The sequence below is a fragment of the Nicotiana tomentosiformis genome, chromosome 6 (assembly GCF_000390325.3).
Source record: "Nicotiana tomentosiformis chromosome 6, ASM39032v3, whole genome shotgun sequence".
In the NCBI taxonomy this organism is placed as follows: domain Eukaryota; kingdom Viridiplantae; phylum Streptophyta; class Magnoliopsida; order Solanales; family Solanaceae; genus Nicotiana; species Nicotiana tomentosiformis.
Window position 1 is genome coordinate 20,038,452 of NC_090817.1, and position 23,830 is coordinate 20,062,281.

A 23,830-nucleotide genomic window follows, 5' to 3' on the forward strand; every position below is an offset into this window, starting at 1 on the left:
ATAACTTTTAAGACCAGAGATGTGCTGAAGAGCATACATATGATGTGCTTCATGTCCTGATACCATTATGATAATGTAGTGCTTGTAATGCTGAGATTAGTATTATTGATATATACCTTGTGGTATTTTGTTGGGTTGTGGATGTGTTGTTAGGAATTATTTTGGTTTTACTCTAGCAGGTGGATAGGCCCATTTACAGGGGGGACTCTGCAAAAATTTCTGAAAACTTTGGGAGTTATCGGACTTGAGCAGAGTTAAAGCGGGATCGTAAGGATTCAAGGTAGAGTTGCTTGGTCGTCGCAGTCCCTTGGAGTCTTTTTATTTCATTGTACTGTTAATTTGTAATAAAATAATATTGCATATTCGGTCCTCGTGATCATTCCATGTATTCAGTTAGAGTTCGTGACTCAGTATTACCAGTCTTGGGAGGTTGTATTTTTTTATATATTTTTTTCGGTGTTAGTTTTGATTACTTATTTTAATTTTAAAAAATGGCTTAAAAAATGTAACTGAAATCGGCTTACCTAGCCTTAGAGACTAGGTGTTATCACGACGCATGTGGTGGGATTTTTGGGTCGTGACAGCCGCATTATTGGAGGTATGAAGTCATCTGTTGCCATCTCTTTATTGTTGGTCCTGTCTTCTTGAGGCCCAATTACCAGAGTCCAGTCCTTTTTCCCTCAACTCCTTTATTGTTGTTTACAACTCCACTAGTTTGGCCTACTGTCTTGTTGTATTTCATTATATCTTTGTTATTGTTCTATATAACATGTATATAATACTCATATATTAGATCACGTACTTTATTTTATGCTTTAATGTCATATAAAACTTAGGTAAGCCCTAAAAACATAGGACTAAAAGGATCAATTAGTAATTAATCCCAATTTCGCTAATTACACTTGTTTATACCATATTATATTTTCGCTCATCTACTTTTCTTAACAAGATTTTGAAGCCCATAACTTAGCAAAAACATCAGCCCCATTTTCAAAAATGAAATCAGATCCGAATCGCAAGGCTAGAAAATTATCTCTTTCAAAAAAACCAAAGTGTTGCTGCCCAGCAAAAATTTCAAAACCATTTCTCAAGTCAAATATTTAAGATTTCAGAATCCAAGGTATATTTTAGGTTCACTTTCTTACAAACATCTCTTAGAGTTATATAAACACCCATTCTCTAAACCAAGTATTTTTATAACTTAACCTCTTTTCACATGATTTATAACTATAAACCATTTACATACATATTTCAAAACTCTTTCAATTATATCCACCAATATATCTTTAGACTCCTTTATAATTTCACATCTCTTTAAAGGTCTCACGCTCATTTTATTATATTCTCCCTTAGATATACAGTAAGTTGTACTCTTTAATATTAATTAAGTCATAGTATAAATAATTGATTCCAAACTTAGTCCAAGTCCTATGGAGCAACCTCAGGTAGATTTTAAGGGGTGCCTAACACCTCCCCCTTAGAAGAACAAGAAACCTTACCCATAATCTCACCCCTTATCAGACTAATAAAGAATGTGACTTAGTAATTAAATAGGTACCCTAGTATACTTTTAAATATTAGGTAGCGACTCTCTTCTATCAACAACAGAGAAACCACAAGTTGAATCTTTTTTTGACTAGTGCAAAATAGGGTGCAACACTTATGCCCGGAACCCAAACGCTATCGGGGAAAAATACACTTGAAGCATTGTATAATTAGACGCAAAAAATAAACTTTGCACAATGCTTTAAGAAAAAGCACTTTTATATAACAAATGTGCCAAGCGGTAAAAGTAAAAGAATATGAAAAGAAAACAACAAAGGAAAAAGAAAGCAAAAAGCTAAACTACCGCATCCCCAAAACTTGGGGGAAGAGAAGCATCTGCACTCCTAGGAGAAGTTGGCAGATCTATCGCTGACTCGGAACCTTGACCTTTGTCGCGACCAAAAATTTACTATAGGTCGTGATGGCGCATAACGCCTCCGTCAGGCAAGCCAACGTTAATTCATCAATTTATTTTCTCATTTATTACTCTCGAGATCATAATCTCCATATCTTAAACAATATAAAATAGAATTTACAGGGGGAAAATGATAATAACTACGTGATCTACAATAACGATCAACCAGTAGAAATCTCCAAAATCCGGTGTCACAAGTACATGAGCAATTTCTAAGGAGTACAATATTAATACAACGTCCCGAATATAATAAGACAAATAAAATAAATAGTACAATGGAGACTCGATGGACTGCGAAGTGTGACCTGGAATGCATCTCACATAAAGTCTTCACAACAGGTGCACTTACGCGCCGGGATGATCACCAAATGCACATGTTAGTTCCTGCACATTTTGTGCAGAACTACAACATGAGTACGTGATGAGAGGTCGACATCGACACTTACTATAGGTCAAATAAAACAATATAATAAAACTTAAGCAGATATACAACGTATGGCAATAACCAGATAAATCTGTAAGGTGCATAATCCTCCAATTATTTCTTTTAAAGTATAAGTTTCTCGATCTTGTATCCTACCTTAATAGCTCAAAAATTATCAAGTGCCATTATCAAATAAATAAGGAACACCGTATAATATGTCGGGCATCAATCGAAAGATTAACTCGTGAATGTTTGGACTACCAGCGATATAACGCACGATTATGCCGAGGTCGTTCGGTCCAATCCAGAATAATGTGTACACTGCTGATGGTCGAGCGGCATGAACCATAGATGCACCTATATACTGCCAAGGCATTCGGCCCGCTCCACAAAAAAATAAAGTTCACCGAATTATGAGACACGTGTTTACAATACAACAAAGGAGCATAAAATGAATATAATCGTTACCATTTCTCATTTAACTTGCCCAAACATTCAAAGTATCAAGGCTTGGCCTATTATACATACGTTTATTTCTAATTCAAATTCAATTATATCTTTAATTAGTTAGGCCAGCAGAATGAGTTCAGATAATTTAAATATCACAAGATAAGTTCCTAAGTCTATCCAGACATAACATGTTTTAGCTACGTACTGACTCTCGTCACCTCGTGCGTACGTAGCACCCACACCTAGTTGCACATAAAAATATTTATCACCTAGGGCTAGTTTCCCCCTCACAGAGTTAGACAAGAGACTTACTTCGCTCCGAAGTTCCATAACCGACTCCAAGGCCTTTCAACACCTCAAACCAATGCTTGTCGGTCCAAAACTAGTCAAACAATATACAAACCAATCAAAATATACTCTAATACCCATAATTAATCAATTTAAACAATTCTCAACTTCACTCGAAAAGTCGATAAAATCAACCCTCAGGCCCACGAGCCAGGATTCTGAAATTTTTGAAGATAAACTTTACCCATAACATCACGAACTCAAATATATAACTTATCCCAAATTCCATGCCCAAATTCGTGGTTAAAATCCAAAAATATCAATTCTAGATTTTCTGTCAAAATTCCACAATTTTACTCCTTAAATCCACATATAAACCTTACATTTAGCTCACAATATGTGGGAAATTACTTACCTTGTGTTACATGAAGAAACTCCTCAAAATTGCCCAAGAATCAAGCTCCAAAGATCCTAAACGAAAATGATGAAATGACCAAGATCGATCCCTTATGTTCTTCCCAGTTTTCGTTTCTGCGGACAAAATTGCTGCATCTACGGCCTTGATGTTGCGAGTAAAAAGATTCTTCTATGAACGTTACCCACATATTCCATCTCCACTCCTGCGTGCCAAAATGCACTTCCGCGCATGCGCTTCTGCGCGCAGACTGCCGCTTCTGCGGCCTTCCCTCTCACCCCAGCCTGCTTCTGCGCTCCTCCGCCCTCATCTACGAGCCCACAGACGCGGCAAATTTTCTCTCACCTGCAAATCCATCCACCCTCACTCATTCCGCATCTGCGACCCCTGGGCTGCTTCTGCGGTCTCGCACCTGCGGCCGTTTTCTTGCATGTGCGATTGCACCAGACACCAGCTGCCTCAGCTTTCCCCCAAGCCCAAACTCGATCTGTTAACCCTCTGAAATCCACCTGATTCCCTCTGCACTTTAACCATCTATACCAACGCATTTCAAAACACATTATGAACTTATTCAGGGCCTCAAATCACGCCAAAGAACATCAAAACTACGAATCGTTGATAGAAATCCTTCTTTGACTTTTAAACTTCCAAACTTCGACGAACGCATCCGAATCATATCAAATCAAGTCTAATTGACCTCAAATTTTGCACACAAGTCCTAATTGACACTAAGGAACTACTCCAACTTTCGGAATCAAAATCCGACCCCGATATCAAAAACTCCACTCCCAGTCAAACTTTCAAAAAATCATCCAATTTCCAACTTCCGCCAATTGGCGCCGAAATAACCTACGGACCTCTAAATCAACATCCGGACACGCTCCTAAGACCAAAATCATCATACGAACCCGTTGGAACCTTAAAATCCAAATTTCGAGATTGTTTAATCACACGTCAAACCTAACTCAATTCTTCCAACTTAAAGCTTCTGAAATTAGAATTTTCTTTCGAAATCAATCCCGAACTTCCCGAAAATCAATTCCGATCACACGCACAAGTCATAATACCTGAAGTGAAGCTACTCAAGGTCTCAAACAGCCAAACGACGCGCTAGAACTCAAAATGACCGACCGGGTCGTTACATTCTCCCCCACTTAAACATACGTTGGTCCTCGAATGTGCTAAAAACTGTTCTGGAGTTGTCCAAAATCACTGTTTAACACCTCGTACACCTACTCGGTTACCACATTCCAGTTGAAAACACTAGCTCGAGCCAGACAGAAAATCCTCCCTATAACCTTAGCTAACAAGCTTTAGAACCACAACTTCCGAATATCCTTACAAGACCTGATTATAACATACAAACATTGTACCAATCACCATGCCCTGTACCAAAACATGATTATGCACCTATGCTGAGATTACACCATGCACCACCTAAGTCGGTTTACTATAGTAACATCCTCCGACCACTAAAGCTGAAATTTGACAAAACCGATGCCCGCAATACATCTCATGAAACATATAAATCCTATTCCAATTCTTGCGATATTTCCATGACAAAGGAGATGCATAGGATCTCATAACCACATGCTGAATCAACAAATCATGGAGTCTTTCCCCCTAACAAGGACCATTACCTCGTTCTGATTGACTAACGATATTTGCTCTTTGACATACCTTATAAAAAAAAATCTGATTGCACTGATTTCAGGTCTAATAGTCTCGTCTCACCCAGTATAAGATATGCAGGCAATAAGCCACATCAAACAGTGAACAAGATCTCATACGACGCCAATAATGCGCCAACATGCTACAAACTCGAATGTGATATATAAGGAAAAATGAACTCTGGAATGGAACCTCCCAGCCTGCATAACAAATAAAACGGCCGAACAGACGCTATTAACTCTCCTTAGTGAATGAGAAATAAAATACACAGAAACAAATATATGGAACCGTACTCAACATCTCACTATTGCGGTGTGCATCCTGATCCAACATGACACTGTTGTGGAGTGCAATCCGATCCAAACAATATATACCTGTGGCGGCTTGCCACCCGATCCGCACATAATAATCAAAAAGAAAATATACATCAAGTCGTAACGCTTGCCCTTACAAAAATACTCAAATATCAACCACACGCACATTGATTTCATAATACAACTTCCTAGGGAGATGGATAGTGCCATACGCTACAGACCCAAGCACAACTAAGTTGCGATAAATGACCTGCATCTCGAGGGCCATCCTGCTCATATAATATCACCAGCTACACGGGGCCTCAACACGTATGCGGATAATCAATCCATCTGACCGCCTACATGGCACAGTAGAGTATTATATGGAATACTGACGACGGGAATGACATCCAGTGTCCGAAGACTTTTCCATAAGCAACGCCATGCTGAACGAACACATCTGGTCTGATGTAGAGCACACATTCACATTAGACCCACCAATAGACTTCAAGACGATTCTGATCCTATTGTACTGGGCTAATAACCTTTCAAGGGTCCACAATAACCTTTTTCCATGACACACAAGTACAACCACCAAATTCGGCACCAACTCACACGGTCAACAACCTAAGGAATAGAACGCCTCTCAAGCATTAAACTCTCGCATTTGCGATATAACCAAAATCTTCATACTCACTTTCAATCTTTAACAATCATGTGACTAACTCGTCACACTTATACAATCCTCCCTGTGGGGTATGACCCCACGACCTTTCGCACCAGGTAGAAAAGTCTGCACCTCTATACCACCAACGGTACTAATCTGTAAAGCAATCCAAGAACCCACAAATTAATACACAAAGCCTTTTATATAGAACGTTGTTCTCAAGTGACACTAGAGAAAAGGCCAGCTTACTCTGAACACCTGAATTCACCCCTGTTCATCCGAGCTCGTGACATTCTTGTCAACACCGAAACGTGACCTTGATCCTCAACTCTCAATTTCCCATGCCGCTCACTACACCTATCATGCCGATACGTGAGAATACCAAAATTCATCATAACTCCTGAGCTACTAGTAGAATGAACACTTCATTGGCTACAAAACCTTTCACTTAGTTCATTTCAGAAGAACCAATAGAACACGCAACTGAATTCCCAAACCGCAGAAAATACAAACCTCGAGTCATGATCTAAATCGCCATAACTCCCCCTGAAATACATTTACACCACCAGGCCATTCGAATCCAATACTTCCCAAATTTACTAAATTATGGTGGTTGTCAAGCCCGCACGTACCACCACCTACATGTTATAAATTCACGGGTGGAATGAACTGATCATTGCCAAAATCATGCTGATTCAACCATTACTAACCGACCTAACTTCTTTACATTTACTCTTGACCTGTCTTAGAAATGATAATAGCACCTTCTACAACATAACGAATTCTATACGCACTTATTCTGAGCGACCCGAATCGCGAGACCATATCGTCTCAATACCCATGACTAATTTCATACCTCCTTACGCGCACAATATCATCTCCAACTGGTGCACCCATTCTATAAGACCTTCCGCGAGTCCGAAGCAATTTCTTCCTTACCTCTAGTATTGCGCTTAAATTCTTGAATCCACTAGGACCGTTGTCGAGAGTCACCCACTCTGACGTGGTCCCAAATATGACCAAACTCCAACGCTCTACTAGCACATGAACACCCTCTCGAAGAAGCAACCGGCTGAACTCTTTTTCTTGTATATCACATCTACAAAAGCATAAGCTCCGAGTTTACCCAAAATCTTGAACATGCATCGATAACGCTGAATATAGCACGCGTCCATCAAGTTCTTTGTTGAATTACCCTTGATATTTCCTTTTCTTGGTCATACATAATCCGCCAATGCACCGATAACCAAAAACCGCACAAGCAGACAACCACGCGATGCAATTGAAAATGGTGGGGCTTCCCTACTTAGCTTTAAGCTACCATCACATAATGCAGAGCCCACAATGATTCCTCCTTCTCAATTACCATGATAACAACGTTAACCCGCCAGACTTCTAAAAGTCTATTGTTAAGCTTTTCATGAACATCCTGAATCATGAGTCACAGTCACACACTCGACCTATTACCGGGTAGCAAATAATATTCCTCGCAGAGGTTTCATCAACATCGCGCCACCGCTAACCCGCTCACAGGAGATAACCTACTTGTGGAAATTCCTTACCGACATCTTCCAATGACGCTGCACTGGGTACAACTACCACGTAATTTGTAAATTCTCCTGAGCTCATGCTCATCCACCAGCTATATAAGCCTGCTCCATCCTTATTGACATCACATGAAAGTTCAAAAATACCTACTTAACTCAAGTCATATTACACCTGAAGCGATACTCAGATCTTCACACCCCTCTTCATTTCAAACAAACTTCTTTATGCAATATTCAATCTTTTTTCGTACAGTAACCATTAATCCAGATAAAATCCGTAGGCCAAATCACATTCCATCATGATCTCCAAACCGTTCTACACTTTCTCAAGACACACAGTTATCTTACCACAAAATCCATATGCTAATATGCCACTCTTACTTTGGTTAAACTATCTCCTTTAAGCAACTTCTCCACCTCTGCTTCTCATACTTGACATGCTAGTACTTCAACCACTGCGAAACACTTTCCGCCGTGTCTTCCCTCATACTTTGCTGCCCAATTGTTGTATCAAATGAAAAATGCATCTCTGTAGCACATGAATTAGTAGATTGTTACCGACTTTAAGACTCTCCAAATATCATGTCTCTCGAGCCATCGACATTAGAAATACCAACTCGATCCTGAACCGTTGCACACCGCTATTTCTGACAACCGCCCCCATGCACCATTTCACCCCACCCCACCCCGAAAGCAAAATCAAAGAAGACCATAACACCAGTGAAGCATAATGCGTTCAAACAACGACACCGCATCGCAATGAAAATTCCTCCACGCTCGAAAATACCAAGTCTCGTTACCCCTTCAACCAAAAACCTGAAGATCCACAGTCCAATTGCCTTTTCTTTGCTGGAATTAAATGATGAAACTGAGAAATCCCCATTTCAATCCATTCACTGCCTCAACACATAACCGAGCACCCTACCATTACATCAACACTGTGCGATAACAACGCATGAATATCATCGCAATCTGTGCATCGTCTCGAAATTATTGAAAATACAGATACTGAGCTGGAACAAAAGAACATCCTTACGCTAGGCGATGATTATATCCTACCCGAGCACACAGGGAAAACATCTTGCACCACGTCTGCAGTACCAATACAACTCCTCAATGTCCAATTGACAACGAGCGCTTTGCGTCGCGTAAGATTGAGTAGGAAGGAAATAAAGGCACTAGCCTCAATGGAATCAAACTGCACGATGAGGAAACCAAGAAGGGAAGTGCTCCTAACAACCCTGTAGCCTCTCGAAGTTAAGTACAGACGTCTCAGTACCGATCCGCAAGACTCTACTAGACTTGCTCATAACTCGTGAGACCTAAGTGAACCTCGCTCCTATACCAAGTTGTCACGACCCAAAATCCACTATAAGTTGTGCGTAACGTCGACGTCAGATTAGGCAACGTTAATTCATCAATTTACTTACTCATTTATTACTCTTGAGATCATAATCTCCATTACTTTAATAGTATAAAATAGAATTTACAAGGGAAAAATGATAATAACTACGTGATCTACAATAATGATCAACCAGCAGAAACCCCCAAGACCCGGTGTCACAAACGCATGAGCAATTTCTAAGGAGTACAATATTAATACAACGCTGGTCCTGAATATAATAAATAGTACAATGGAGACTCGTGTACTATGATGCGTGGCATGGAATGCAGCTCACATAAAGTCTCTTCAACAGGTATGCCTACGCGCCAGGATGATCACCAAATGCACCTGTCAGTTCCTGCACATTTAGTGCAGAAGTGCAATATGAGTACGTAAATCAATGTGTATCCAATAAGTATCTAGCCTAATCCCGGAGGAGTAGTGACGAGGGGTCGACATCGACACTTACTATATATCAAATAAAGCAATATAATAAAACTTAAGCAGATATACATCGTACAACAATAACCAGATAAATCTGTAAGGTGCATAATCCTCAAATTATTTCTTTTAAAGTATAAGTTTCTCGATCTTGTATCCTGCCTTAATAGCTCAGAAATAATCAAATGCCATTATCAAATAAATAAGGAAGATCGTATAATATATCCGGCATCAGTAGAAAGATTAACTCGTGAATATTCGGACTACCACTGATATAACGCACGATTATGCCGAGGTCATTCGGCCCGATCCAGAATAATGTGTACACTGCCGAGGGTCGAGCGGCACAAACCATAGATGTACCTATATACTATTGAGGCGATCGGCCCGCTCCACAAGAAAAGGAAGAAAGTTCACTGAATTACGAGACACGTGTTTACAATACAACACATGAGCATAAAATGAATATAATCGTTACTATTTTCAATTTACTTGCCCAAAATTCAAAGTGTCAAGGCTTGGCCTATTATACATACGTTTATTTCTAATTCAAATTCAATTATAACTTTAATTAGTTGGGCCAGCAGAATGAGTTCAAATAATTTAAATATCGCAGGATATGATCCTAAGTTTACCCGGACATAACATGCTTTAGCTACGTACGGACTCTCGTCGCCTCGTGCGTACGTAGCACCCACACCTAGTTGCACATAAAAATATTAATCACCTAGGGGTTGTTTCCCCCTCACAGAGTTAGACAAGAGACTTACTTCGCTCCGAAGTTCCATAACCGACTCCAAGGCCTCTCAACACCTCAAACCAATGCTCGTCAGTCCAAAACTAGTCAAAAATATGCAAACCAATCAAAATTGTCACGCCCCAAACTCGGGGAGCACGACCGGCGCTCAACCGAGTGAACCCGGCCGAGCATGTCTATTAGATTTCCTTCTACCCAAACTCATCCATGAATAAAAAGGATATGCACTCCATTAATCAAACACTAAAAATATTTTATTAACAACTCCCATTTCATTCCATTAGCAACTTCATTCATAATTTCCAAAGTATTACAAGTTTATAGATATAATGAAAAACATGTTTGCCAAATGGCAACATTTCTAGTTCAAGTCCCAACATCATACACCAACAACAAACTGTCTACGGAGCCTCTAAATATGATAGAAAAATAGTATGGAAGTGCGCGCAACAAGGCCCCGGCTATACCTCAAGACACAAAGGGTAACATCAAGTGGCATCGGGCTCGGAATAGAGTAGGGCGCACCAAAACCTGCTGAATAGGGAGTAACTGCTAACAAGGACCAAAGTTGCCCACTGCTGAATCACCTGCATCCATTGAAGATGCAGCGCCCCCGAAACAAGGGACGTTAATACATGTGGAATAGTACTAGTATGTAAAGATAACTGTCCTCTTTCAAAATAGAATGCCAATGTGAGAAAGGGAAACCCGTGGAAACAACAATCAACAATCAATGATATTCAAATGCCAAGTTAAAATATAATAATTTCCAAAATATGAAGATAACATTGTAAAGTGATAACCAGAATATTTTTACAATACCAATATTCACAATACCAATACTACTGTTCACAATACCAATATTCATAATAGCAATACCACTGTTCACAATACCAATATTCACAATAGAAATACCACCGTACTTTTAGCACGGAGTCCGATCACGACCAGATCGGCTTGGCAATCTCATTAGAGACAACAACCACAATCACTATTAATACCAATACCATAATACTTTTAGCACGGAGTTCGATCACGACCCGATCGGCTAGGCCATCTTAGACATCAACCACAATCTCAATCACAATCTCTGTGCAAATATACCACCGTGAATATAGCACGGAGGCCGAGCACGACCCGATCGGTTAGGTTGTCTTATTTGATGACATCAACCAAAATCACAATTTCAATTATAATTTCCAGCACAATCACCACCATGTGTACGACATGGTGTCTGATCACGACCCGATCAACTAGGCTGTCTTATTCGAGATATCAACCCTTTTATATCAATCAATCTCATCCCAAATAAGAAGAATAATTTTATCACATCAATCTCATCCAAAATAAGCGGAATAATTTTACCATATTAATCTCATCCCAAATAAGAGGAATAATTTTATGACATCAATCTCATCCCAAATAAGGGGAATTATTCACAAAAGTAACATAGGTACAAATGTATTTACCTCATCATCTTCCACATTGTATAAATGTCCACTAGTATTTTCAACCAATAACAACAACAATATTTCCTTGGCTCTTTTGGCCATTCACAAGATTCTTTATTCAAGGCACGGTGACCATATTTGTTATTCCACACTTTCATTTCTTCCCTCTCATGTATCATCATCATAAATATCAACATACATATAATATTCCAGAAATCACAACTTTAAGTTCATTAGAAATGAACAATTTAAGCACAATAGATTTTTTTCCGAAAAATAGAGTAAAATAATTGGCAATTGATGCGCAAGTTAAAATCATCAACAAATAACACACCATTTATTCTTGACATATTTCCCCCCAAAAAGGGCAATACATAATTTTCACTCACGAATATGTAAGAACGCAAAACACATTGAAAATACTCACAAATCATAGCGTCTGTTAAAACAGCCACATATAGGCATGACTTGAGTTTATAAGCGTTTAGGCAATTCTATTTTTGAAGTCAATTCAGAATAGTTGAATCAAGGCTCATTTCATAACCTTTCTCACATCATTTCATTTTATTGGCACCAGTGGCCACAAGTATAACTTTCACTTATATCAATCAGCGCATTTCATACTTCTTTCACATATTTTAATTCCATTGGCGCTATTGGCCACAAGTATAACTTTCACTCTTGCACATTGGCCACACTTTATATCCCAATTCACTTATTTTAGTTCCAACCATCTTTATAGGTTATCAACAGTAAGACATTTTCAATCAAGACTTTAGGTACACATATGAGCAATTAAGAGTCTTAAGCATATTGAGTTTTCTCACATAATTTGGAATCATAACCTTCATTTGAAACACAACTCAAAGACATAACATTTTAATACACATATCATTCTTGAACACATTCCCAAAGGATAACATAATGTGTTAGGAACATTCGGAACACGTTTTGAATACTTAATTCTCGACACTTTGCTTATTCGGGACAATCGAATTTATTGGGAACAACTCGGAACATAGAATAAGGAACTTGAGACAACCATACTTGAAACTTATGAGAACATCATTGAATTCAATTCTAAGAGCGTAGTTTAGCCAACATACCTTGCTTTGAGTTTTCCTTAAATTACTACAACGTTCCGCAAATTCTAACAATCACAATCTATTTTGAGACATAACAAAATTGAACCATTATTAGGAAGATATTCATGGTCTCAGCTCATTTGAGTATTTTATCAAACACTAGGTATGCAAAGTTAACTACAAGGTCCTTCTACAAGATTTCCTTCACTCCATAATCTAATATTTACTTATTGGAGCTCAAAAATCTTCTCACAAACCTTATTAGTAAAAGCATGTATAAATAATACTTTTACACCCAAGAATCATACTCCCAATCACCCATCTTTTACCCCAAATTAGAAATTGAAGACTAGGGGTTTGAATCTTACCTCTTAGATGAAGATCTTGTGTGATTTCCTTGTTGGATTTCAAAGTTAGGGCAAGATCTTGATAAAAAAAACACTTCATCTACTTTCTCTCTCTAGAAAACTCCCACTTCTCTCTAAAAAATCTGAGATGATTGCCCCAAAATAAGTTCCAAAGCCAATTTATCAAAATAGGGTCGGGTTATTAAAATAAAAAAAATAACCCGCCGAAATTAGGCATGCAGTCGCATAATGGACCGCATAATGGCTATGCGGGTCGCAAAATACACCACAAAATCGGTGCAAAAAATTGGGTTGTACTGGTCCATTCTGCTACCAGTTTGCGGTCGCATAACCACTTCTGTGATCTTATAATGGTCGCATAATTGGTCGCGAAATCGCATTCTGCCAGCCTTTGGTAATTTGATCATAATTTCTTGTAGGAATGTCCAACGATGAACGATTTGAAGTGTTAGAAATTAGACACATAGACCTTTCTTTTGATAGGTAATACACAATATAAATCTTCATATTAGGAGAGTTATGTTCGTTTGAAAATAGGTCTTGTGCGAACTCACTTGAAACATTATCCCATCATAAAATTTTCAACTTGACTTAGCCTTGGGGATCTTCTTATACCATAAACCATTATTAATGCACCTCATACATATATTATCATAATCAATTGATATCATTCATATAATAGTCCTTGTCTGCACACAAAATAATATAATTAGCGCACATCAACTTTCTTAATAGCGCTTAAGTACTTCAAAATATTTACTTATTGGAGCTGAACATTCTTCTCACAAACCTTATTAGTACAAGCATGTATAAATAATACTTTTACACCCAAGAATCATACTCCCAATCACCCATCTTTTATCCCAAATTAGAAATTGAAGACTAGGGGTTTGAATCTTACCTCTTAGATGAAGATCTTTTGTGATTTCCTTGTTGGATTTCAAAGTTAGGGCAAGATCTTGATTAAAAAAACACTTCATCTACTTTCTCTCTCTAGAAAACTCCCACTTCTCTATAAAAAATGTGAGATGATTGCCCCAAAATAAGTTCCAAAGCCAATTTATCAAAATGGGGTCGAGTTATTAAAATAAAAAAAATAACCCGCCGAAATTAGGCTTGCAGTCGCATAATGGACCGCAGAATGGCTATGCGGGTCGCAAAATGCACCACAAAATCGGTGCAAAAAATTGGGTTGTACTGGTCCATTCTGCTACCAGTTTGCGGTCGCATAACCACTTCTGTGATCTTATAATGGTCGCATAATTGGTCGCGAAATCGCATTCTGCCAGCCTTTGGTAATTTGATCATAATTTCTTGTAGGAATGTCCAACGATGAACGATTTGAAGTGTTAGAAATTAGACACATAGACCTTTCTTTTGATAGGTAATACACAATATAAATCTTCATATTAGGAGAGTTATGCTCGTTTGAAGATAGGTCTTGTGCGAACTCACTTGAAACATTATCCCATCATAAAATTTTCAACTTGACTTAGCCTTGGGGATCTTCTTATACCATAAACCATTATTAATGCACCTCATACATATATTATCATAATCAATTGATATCATTCATATAATAGTCCTTGTCTGCACACAAAATAATATAATTAGCGCACATCAACTTTCTTAATAACGCTTAAGTACTTCAAAATATTTACTTATTGGAGCTGAACATTCTTCTCACAAACCTTATTAGTACAAGCATGTATAAATAATACTTTTACACCTAAGAATCATACTCCCAATCACCCATCTTTTATCCCAAATTAGAAATTGAAGACTAGGGGTTTGAATCTTACCTCTTAGATGAAGATCTTGTGTGATTTCCTTGTTGGATTTCAAAGTTAGGGCAAGATCTTGATAAAAAAAACACTTCATCTAATTTCTCTCTCTAGAAAACTCCCACTTCTCTCTAAAAAATGTGAGATGATTGCCCCAAAATAAGTTTCAAAGCCAATTTATCAAAATGGGGTCGAGTTATTAAAATAAAAAAAATAACCCGCCGAAATTAGGCCTGCAGTCGCATAATGGACTGCAGAATGGCTATGCGGGTCGCAAAATGCACCACAAAATTGGTGCAAAAAACTGGGTTGTACTGGTCCATTATGCTACCAGTTTGCGGTCACATAACCACTTCTGTGATCGTATGATGGTCGCATAATTGGTCGCGAAATTGCATTCTGCCAACCTTTGGTAATTTGATCATAATTTCTTGTAGGAATGTCCAACAACGAACGATTTGAAGTGTTAGAAATTAGACACATAGACCTTTCTTTTGATAGGTAATACACAATATAAATCTTCATATCAGGAGAGTTATGCTCGTTTGAAGATAGGTCTTGTGCGAACTCACTTGAAACATTATCCCATCATAAAAATTTCAACTTGACTTAGCCTTAGGGCTCTTCTTAGACCATAAACCATTTTTAATACACCTCATACATATATTATCATAATCAATTGATATCATTCATATAATAGTCCTTGTCTGCACAAAAAAAAAATATAATTAGCACACATCAACTTTCTTAATAGGGCTTAAGTACTTCAAATACCCATAATTAATCTGTTTAAACAATTCCCAACTTCGCTCGAAAAGTCGATAAAATTAACCCTCGAGCCCACGTGGCTGAATTCTAAAATTATTCGAAGATAAACTTTATCCGTAACACCACGAACTCAAATATATAACGTATCCCAAATTCTATGCCCAATTTCGTGGTTAAAATCCAAAAATACCAATTCTAAGTTTTCTACCAAAATCCCACAATTTTCCTTGATTTTCCTCCTTAAATCCACATATAAACCTTATATTTATCTCACAACAAGTGAGAAATTTCATACCTTGTGTTACATGAAGAAACTCCTCAAAATCGTCCATGAACCGAGCTCCAAAGATTCTAAACGAAAATGATGAAATGACCAAGTTCGATCCCTTATGTTCTGTCCAGTTTTCGCTTCTGCGGACAGAATTGCCGCATCTGCGGCCTCGCTTTTCCGAGTAAAAAGTTGCTTCTACAAACTTCCCTCACCTAGTCCATCTTCGCTCATGCGTGCCAAAATGCGCTTCTGCGCACATACTATCGCTTCTGCGGCCTTCCCCCTCAGCCCAGCTCTCGCTTCTGTGCTCCTCCACCCGTATCTGCGAGCACGCAAGTGCAGCAAATTTCCTCGCACCTGTGAATCCATCCACCCTCACTCATTCCATATCTGCGGCCCCTGGGCTTCTTCTGCGGTCTCGCACCTGCGGCCTTTTTCTCGCAGGTGCGATTGCACCTGACACCAGCTGCCTCACCTTTCCCCCAAGCCCAAACTCAATCTGTTAATCCTCCGGAATCCACCCGATGCCCTCGGGACCTTAACCAATTATACCATCGCCGTTCCAATACACATTACAAACTTATTCAAGGCCTCAAATCACGCGAAAAAACATCAAAACTATGAATCGTCGATCGAAAACCTTCTTTGACTTTCAAACTTTCAAACTTCGACGAACGCGTCCGAATCATATCAAATCAAGTCCGATTGACCTAAAATTTTGCGTACAAGTCCTAATTGACACTACGGACCTACTCAAATGTTCGGAATCAGAATCCGACCTCGATTTCAAAAAGTCCAATCCCAATCAAACTTCCCAAAATCATCTAATTTCCAGCTTCTGCCAATTGGCGTCGAAATAATCTACGGACCTCCAAATTAACATACGGACATGCTCCTGAGACCAAAATCATCATACGAACCCGTTGGAACCTTCAAATACCAATTCCGAGGTCATTTACTTACAGGTCAAACCTTAGTCAATTCTTTCAACTTAAAACTTCTGAAATTCGAATTGTATTTCCAAATCAATCCCGAACTTCCCAAAATTCATTTCCAACCACACATACAAGTGATAATACCTGAAGTGAAGCTACTCAAGGACTCAAACCACCGAACAACGTGCTAGAGCTCAAAACGACTGGTCGGATCGTTACAACCTTCATCGCCATCCACTTCAAGTTCCTCCTCAGTTCCCGAGAATGCGAAACCGGAACCAGAAGAGTCCGTTGCATCAGGTTGGATCGGGAGGCCCTTTTGGGTAGTTGTCTCCAGCTCACGGACCTTGGCGATCTCAACATCAAAATTAATGACACCCATTTTGGCCTCTTCCAAGATTTTTCTCCTCATGCTATACATTGAATATGATTTCTCAATAGTGAGGGAATTCGTTCGGCGCTGAAGCTCTGCCTTAAGCTGGTCTACCTCGGCCGAAAGGTTATTTCGCTTGGATCTGGTGGCCTGAAGGCTGACGTCAAGGTCACGGATAGTGGAGTGATAAACTTTATTCTGCTCCGTGACCCTCTTATACTTCTCTTCCATCCAGGCATGCCTCTCCTCAGCAGCTGCAACCTCCTCATCTTTGGAGTTCAAGGCTGCCTCAAAATTATTTAATCTTTCAGAAGAGGCAGCCTCGTGCTTGACAGCAATAAGAACAACATTTTAGACCTCAGACCACTTTACCTTGGCCTCTTGAAATTGCAGCCTTAATATGGCGGCCTTTTGGCTAAGGGTCATCACCTCTTGTTCACTCTGATGCAATCGAGACTCTAACTCAATGGATTCGGCAGCCTGTGCTTCTAGTACCGAAAGGCGAGCACTAATTTTCTCCAGTACGACCAACAGTTGATCCCGTTTGGATGTGAGTTTTTCTTTATCAAGGATCAACTTCTTAAGACCCTAGGAAGCATTAAAGTTAGCCTGCAAAGCAAAAGTTCAAATAAAAAATCCTACCATAGTGAAGCTAGAAGAAGCAGTAAAGGGAACAAATATTGTACCATTGCCGCGTTGTGCATGGTGTTGTTTATCATACATTCCCCCAAGAGAAAGTGTATTTTATTCTTATCTTTCTCTGAAGCCAGAGGCTTCAGGTAATTGGCGAGTTTCATCGGCCGGGACAACAGATGGCACTTAGTAGAAAACGAGAGGGAGACACTCCTCCTCCTCCGGGGATCTGCACAAGGGGGCGAATAGTTATGCCCCAAATTTCCACGAATTGGGCACTGGGGAGTAGGGATATCCTCCTCTCATGTGTCTGCGACCGGTGTAGATAATGTAGCAGTTGCTGGTAGAGAAGGTATGGCTGGAGAAGAAGAAGATGAAACTGATGGCATTGTGGGTTGAGAAGTAGCTGCAACAAAAGCAGTGCTAGTTATTGGTTGCTCATCAATCGAAGACGGAAGAGGCCCGGTACCCGGCCTCACAGTACCGTGAGCAGCGACTGGGGTCCGAAAGCAAGAGTTGATATCTTCTACTATATCATACTTTCCACAGAGCGTTTCGACATCATCCTCGGTTGGTGTTATTAACTCCACAAATTTAGCGATCTGTTGAGCTGATGAAGGCCGTTGTCTCCTTTGTAGGGAAGCCCCTTCATCATCGATACCCCAACAGCCCATGTATGGCAGTTAGCAAAAGCGAACTTCTCTTCAAAGTCCTTGGTTGTATTAAGCCTTCTAGGGATAATGGTGCTCATCGTAGGAGGAGTAGCATCATCAATGCTTTCCTTTTTCTTTGAAGAGTTGGAGTTCTTGGAAGTGGAGGCGATAATTAGCAGAAGGAAATGAGAATTTCTCTGAAGAAGAAGGTTAAAGAAAGATGAAAGCAAGAAAGATTTGAGTAGGAAAGGTTGAGGGGTTTCGAAAAATTATGAAGTGTGAAAGAAGGAGAATGAGGCGTATAAGTAAAGAAATAGGCGGCTAAAATCGTGGCCATAATTACCTCGAGAACCGGCACAAGTATTGATGAATCGTGAAGTGACACGTGTTCGAGGCATTAAATGCGGAGAGACGTGCGTCTAATCAAGCGTCGGAAACTTTTCAGAGGGGATCAGAATATTTTCCCCCAAGAAAGGTATCTTCACCAACTTCCCGATGACATAAAGATGTACCACTGGAAAGCAGAGGGACTATCTTTGTAGGGTAAAATTAGTTCATATTAAATACTCGTCTAATAGAGCGACACGCGGAACCGGAGACAGATGAAAAGCGAGACTAGTGAAAATCAAGACCAGAGGCAGTAGTTTCGGTTGGCACCAGGAAGCCCCCGAAGGGAGTGTTGCTCATGAAGACAAACGAATGTCTGCTACCCGATAGCATTCAATGAAGAATATTTTGCAGTATTAAATACATAGTCCGTTATAGAGAATATGACATTGATTGTCCGCCGTTACACATTCTTCAATTGCTCCCATAATTGACATTTAAGATGGGCTTGATCCTACGACATTGTTCCCTAGGTGCAACTATAAATAACGATTTCAACAGCCATTGTAAGGGACGAATTTTCTGACAAACTTATGTTATATACTGTTCAAAAGCTCAATAATACTTTATTGCTTGTCTTCTAATATTTTGTATTACTGCCTTCAAAAACTCCACTCTCGGAACTAGAGCTATCTGCTACTTTATCTTGATTTCAACGCTAAGTCTTACATTTTATTTTATTTACTTATCATTTTGGGATTAAATTGATTCGCTTGTCTATAAATCACGTTACAAATTCAAATATACCGTTTTATAGGTAAATGATATTATAATTAAATCAACATACTAAAGTTGCAAAAATATTTAATCATTAGTGTACGTATACCTTGATTGATTTTATGGACTCTTACGACGAACATAGTAAAATATTCTTAAATGGATAAAAAGAAATTAGAATATTTATATTTTTTGTCTTGAATTCTAATTTTTTTTATAGTTTGATCTGTTTTAATTAATAGTTAGACCACATCTTTAAATATGGCATATGGCTAAAAATCAAAACTTTAGCACTCACTATTTTAACAAAACCAATTAATACATAATATTTTATAGTCATATTTAATTTAATATTTTTCCTTTCTTCTTTTTGCGTGAAAATTACCTAAGTTATGCTATCGAGGGGTTGGTGTAAAAAGAGAAATATAAATTTTTAATCGCTTCAAAAAGTAATAGGTAACGAAATATATATTTATATGTATGCTATTATATAGTTTGTGAATACAATTAGTTTATTATCGACGGTTAATATTATATTTTCTCCGGGTAAAAACGCGGTCAACATAGAGTTTGACGGGAGATGTGAGGCCGCCCAAGAGAGTAATTATATTATAGAAAAAGGTATATGGGATTACGTGGACACGCGGGCGTTTTCAAAGACAAAAGTGGCTATAGATGTTGATTGACGGCACGTGCCAGCTTTTTGATAGATTATTACACGACGACGGCCGCTGTTTTCTGGAATGAGGTTTGGTTTTGCTGTCCTTAATTCTAGAACACGCTTGTTCTCTGACACGTGTAATCCACTCTTATGAGTATGTGACAACTCCAGCAGCCAAGATTCTTCCTTTTCAATTTTTTACTTCTTGACATGGCTTTGTAAATATTTGACTTACTAAAACTTACTCCCACCGATTCCAATGTAAGTAAACTCTGTTATTCGGCACGAAATTTAAAAAAAAATATTTTTTTTTATAATTTATAGTACTAAATAAGTTAATAATGAGTCAGAATATTTGTTTTATAATAAAAACTTTTTATTAAGGATATAATTGAAAGTTTAAGTTAAATTATTTTTAAATTTAGAAATAGATTTTTTTTTTTTAACGGACCAAAAATAATAGATTCACATAAACTGAAACGGATGGAATAGATAATAAGATATAGGCAACTAAATCTACCCACATTTGGGTGAAGAAGAAAAATGAAATAAAATTCGATCGTGGTTGGCAAATTATGCCTGGCCTAGGAGTGCAAATGCTTGAGTTATACTTAAGAGATGATGACCAATTCGAAACGGAAAGAATCTGCTGCGCAGTCCTGTAATTAGCTCCTTTCACTTTAATGATGCTTGCTTGCATAGCCACAATATCATTGGAAGTTTAAAAGTATAAATTTCAAAAATCTTAAATTCTTTTTTGAATTTTTGTAATCGGGTAAAAGTTGCTACATAAAATAAATTGGAAAAGGTATTTTAAATCGCTTTTCAACTAAATACTTAAAAAGAACAACTTCTTCAACTTTTGCAAACATTAATAAAAATAAACTGGTGTTCAATTGATAATACTCTTCGCAAAAGTTTGAAATTTTTTACTTTCAAAAATTCTTCTAAATATTTTTCAAGTAAACGCCACCTTATTTTGGAACACCTTTGCCGCCGAGTAATGACTCATTTATGTTTTCGTCCAATGGGTGTTGGTGACTTGGTGTTGTGCGTATATAATCAACAAGCGGTACTATCGATTATAGTACTCCTATTCTTTTTTATTATGTGGTGTTCAACTTGCACATATTTTTGACTAAGTTTATTGTATATCTGTATTATCTTTCATTATTTTGTACTTGCTAACTCTCATTATTATAAATATCGAACAACTTTATTTATTAAATTTGAAATAAATAAAAAGAAACTTCACTTGGGTGTTGCAGTTAAACTTTTTTATAACAGTCTCGTTTGTTCTGAATATTTTTTAATAAAAAATTATATTATAATATTATTATATAAATATATTATTATAGAGAGCTCCGACTGTACTAATACTCCTGTTCTATACTCAATTAGTTGTCTTCGGCTGCGATGACTTTCGCTGTGATAGCAATAGCTCACCGGTCAAGTCCACTATCTTCATCAGACACACGGCCACGCGTTTTTGTAACAAATCCCTATTTTAAACTCTTCTACTGTCATGTTCCTATTCGTTTATAGTTTGACTATTACATAGTATTTCTCACAAAGAAGAGAGGTGTTTACTATATACTATATATTTAAATGACATTAGTTGGTCCAATTCAAACCTTCTATCAAATTAAAGATGAAATTAATTCCGTTGTCACCATTATCAAATAGGCTTACTACTGTTTTGTTACACGAACATGAAATGAGGCATTTTGGTGAGACAAAAATGGAATTTATGAAATTTTTCGACAAAGCACAATGTAAATAGTAGTATTAGAATTTCGACAAATTGAGAGGATTTACGGAGGCTGAGGCAAGATCGAAGACGGGATTCTAAACCTACTAAAATGTCAACTTAGAATCAAATTTATGACCTAAAACATATCTTGTATCCCATTTGCTGTAACGTTCCTTGTGTTAATAGGATCCAACAATTGATACATACACATTAAAAAAAAAAAATCACCTATCTAAAGTTGGTCGATCAATTCCTCTTTCCTTTTTCCGGCCTCGACACATCTTAGAATATATTTGATCGGAAGGAGGTGAGGAACGAATACAGTGATTTGACTGCTGGGATCCCGGTCAGCCTGTATCAGCGATTATCCAGTTTTTTTTTTTTTTTTTCCCACCTCCTCTATGAAGGAAAGTACAAAGGCAGCTGTTTCAAAGTTAAAATGACTAGTACATTCACTATATGTCTTTAATTTCATACATAAAGAGAAAGATTAATTTTCTGGCAAGGAGGATTTAGTTTGACTCGGGCCAATGTGATTCCGCCACTGATTAGGCCCATGTACATCAATCTTTAAGAAGAATTAAATTGAATTAAGAGAAAAGAAATTGAGTATTCCTAACGACGTGAAAGAGGGAAGCCAATTCCATGGCGAGTTGTAGGGAATGCAACAAACAGCAATGTGCAAATTACGCCAACAGCCATAGGCAGAGTTGCGAGAATCTCTTGAGTTTCTGGTGGTGGAGAAGGATACAAACATTTGATCACATTTTGATCAAACGCCGCGACAGCGCCAAAAACAAGTATAGATAATAAGGCATGAAACACATCCAAAAATTTCAACTTATACTTTGTTGCTTCCTCAGGAGGAATGGTAATATTCGAACCATCAATAATCCATAAACCTCTGAATGTGGCCAATCCATAACGAACTTTCCCTCTTTCATCGCGAAAACTATCTGTAAAATTAAGGAAAAAACAAGAGATTGCACAAAAGACTAAAAGGCCTAATGTCATAGAATGGCTAATTGAGGAATGACATTGACCTTCATGTGTTATAACTGGTGACAGAATTTGGAATGCAAGAACAGAACCTGAAGGTAAAAGATTGGCTAAAATGGCTGTTTTCTTGAATGTTTTTCTAATGACCTTTTGTGCTGGTGTTTTCTTTGGTTTTTCAACAATTTCTTCATCTTCTAATAAGGGTATTTCCAATTGGTTTTCAGATGCTACAACATTTTCTGTTCCTAATTTCTTTGTGGCCTCCATCTATATGTGTGTTGAATCTTGTAAAATTTTATTTTTAAGATTTTAGTTCAATGTATGAAGATCACTTTGGGGGATTAATTTATAAGTATATATAACGGAATGTCGAAGGAAAAAGGGAAATTTAATATGCTAAAAACTCTCTAAGACAGATTTATGATATAGGGTTCTGGTTCATTCGTTATTTGAAGGATATGGGTTTTTAGTAAAAGGTTTAAAGGCCAGAATTAATTCACGCCTTTATTTGACGTAAAAGTTCACTTCCCTCATTTAGAATGTTAAGGACTTGGCTCGTAAGTTATGGCTGACATAACGTAACCAAGTTGTTTTAATTGATTAAGCTTACCTTGATGTTACCAAATATAAGAGTTGGCCAACTTATTTCTTCCAGGGAAGTTACACATTTAACCGCAAAATATTTATATTCTCTA

The 23,830-nt window shown here is 38.0% G+C and overlaps 2 protein-coding genes across 2 annotated transcripts; both read right to left on the reverse strand.

The window, feature by feature from the left end:
- Positions 1–17,146: 17,146 nt before the first annotated feature.
- On the reverse strand, positions 17,147–18,055 carry LOC138893648 (uncharacterized). Its single transcript, XM_070178295.1, has 3 exons — positions 17,975–18,055; positions 17,705–17,920; positions 17,147–17,659 (listed from the first exon to the last, which is right to left on the reverse strand). The coding sequence occupies exons 1-3, from the start codon at positions 18,053–18,055 to the stop codon at positions 17,147–17,149; spliced, it is 810 nt and encodes a 269-aa protein (XP_070034396.1).
- Positions 18,056–22,294: 4,239 nt separating this feature from the next.
- On the reverse strand, positions 22,295–23,686 carry LOC104087172 (protein DMP7-like). Its single transcript, XM_009591576.4, has one exon. The coding sequence runs from the start codon at positions 23,400–23,402 to the stop codon at positions 22,752–22,754; it is 651 nt and encodes a 216-aa protein (XP_009589871.1). The 5' UTR covers positions 23,403–23,686; the 3' UTR covers positions 22,295–22,751.
- Positions 23,687–23,830: the final 144 nt, after the last annotated feature.

Bases quoted from the DNA above. Each gene is read 5' to 3' on its own strand.
- LOC138893648 (XM_070178295.1), bottom strand. From the start codon at position 18,055: ATGTATGATAAACAACACCATGCACAACGCGGCAATGGTACAATATTT. The intron at 17,921-17,974 runs GTAGGATTTTTT...AATGCTTCCTAG, and splicing joins CTTCTTCTAGCTTCACTATG to GGTCTTAAGAAGTTGATCCT. The intron at 17,660-17,704 runs GTAAAGTGGTCT...ATTGCTGTCAAG, and splicing joins TGCAATTTCAAGAGGCCAAG to CACGAGGCTGCCTCTTCTGA.
- LOC104087172 (XM_009591576.4), bottom strand. From the start codon at position 23,402: ATGGAGGCCACAAAGAAATTAGGAACAGAAAATGTTGTAGCATCTGAA.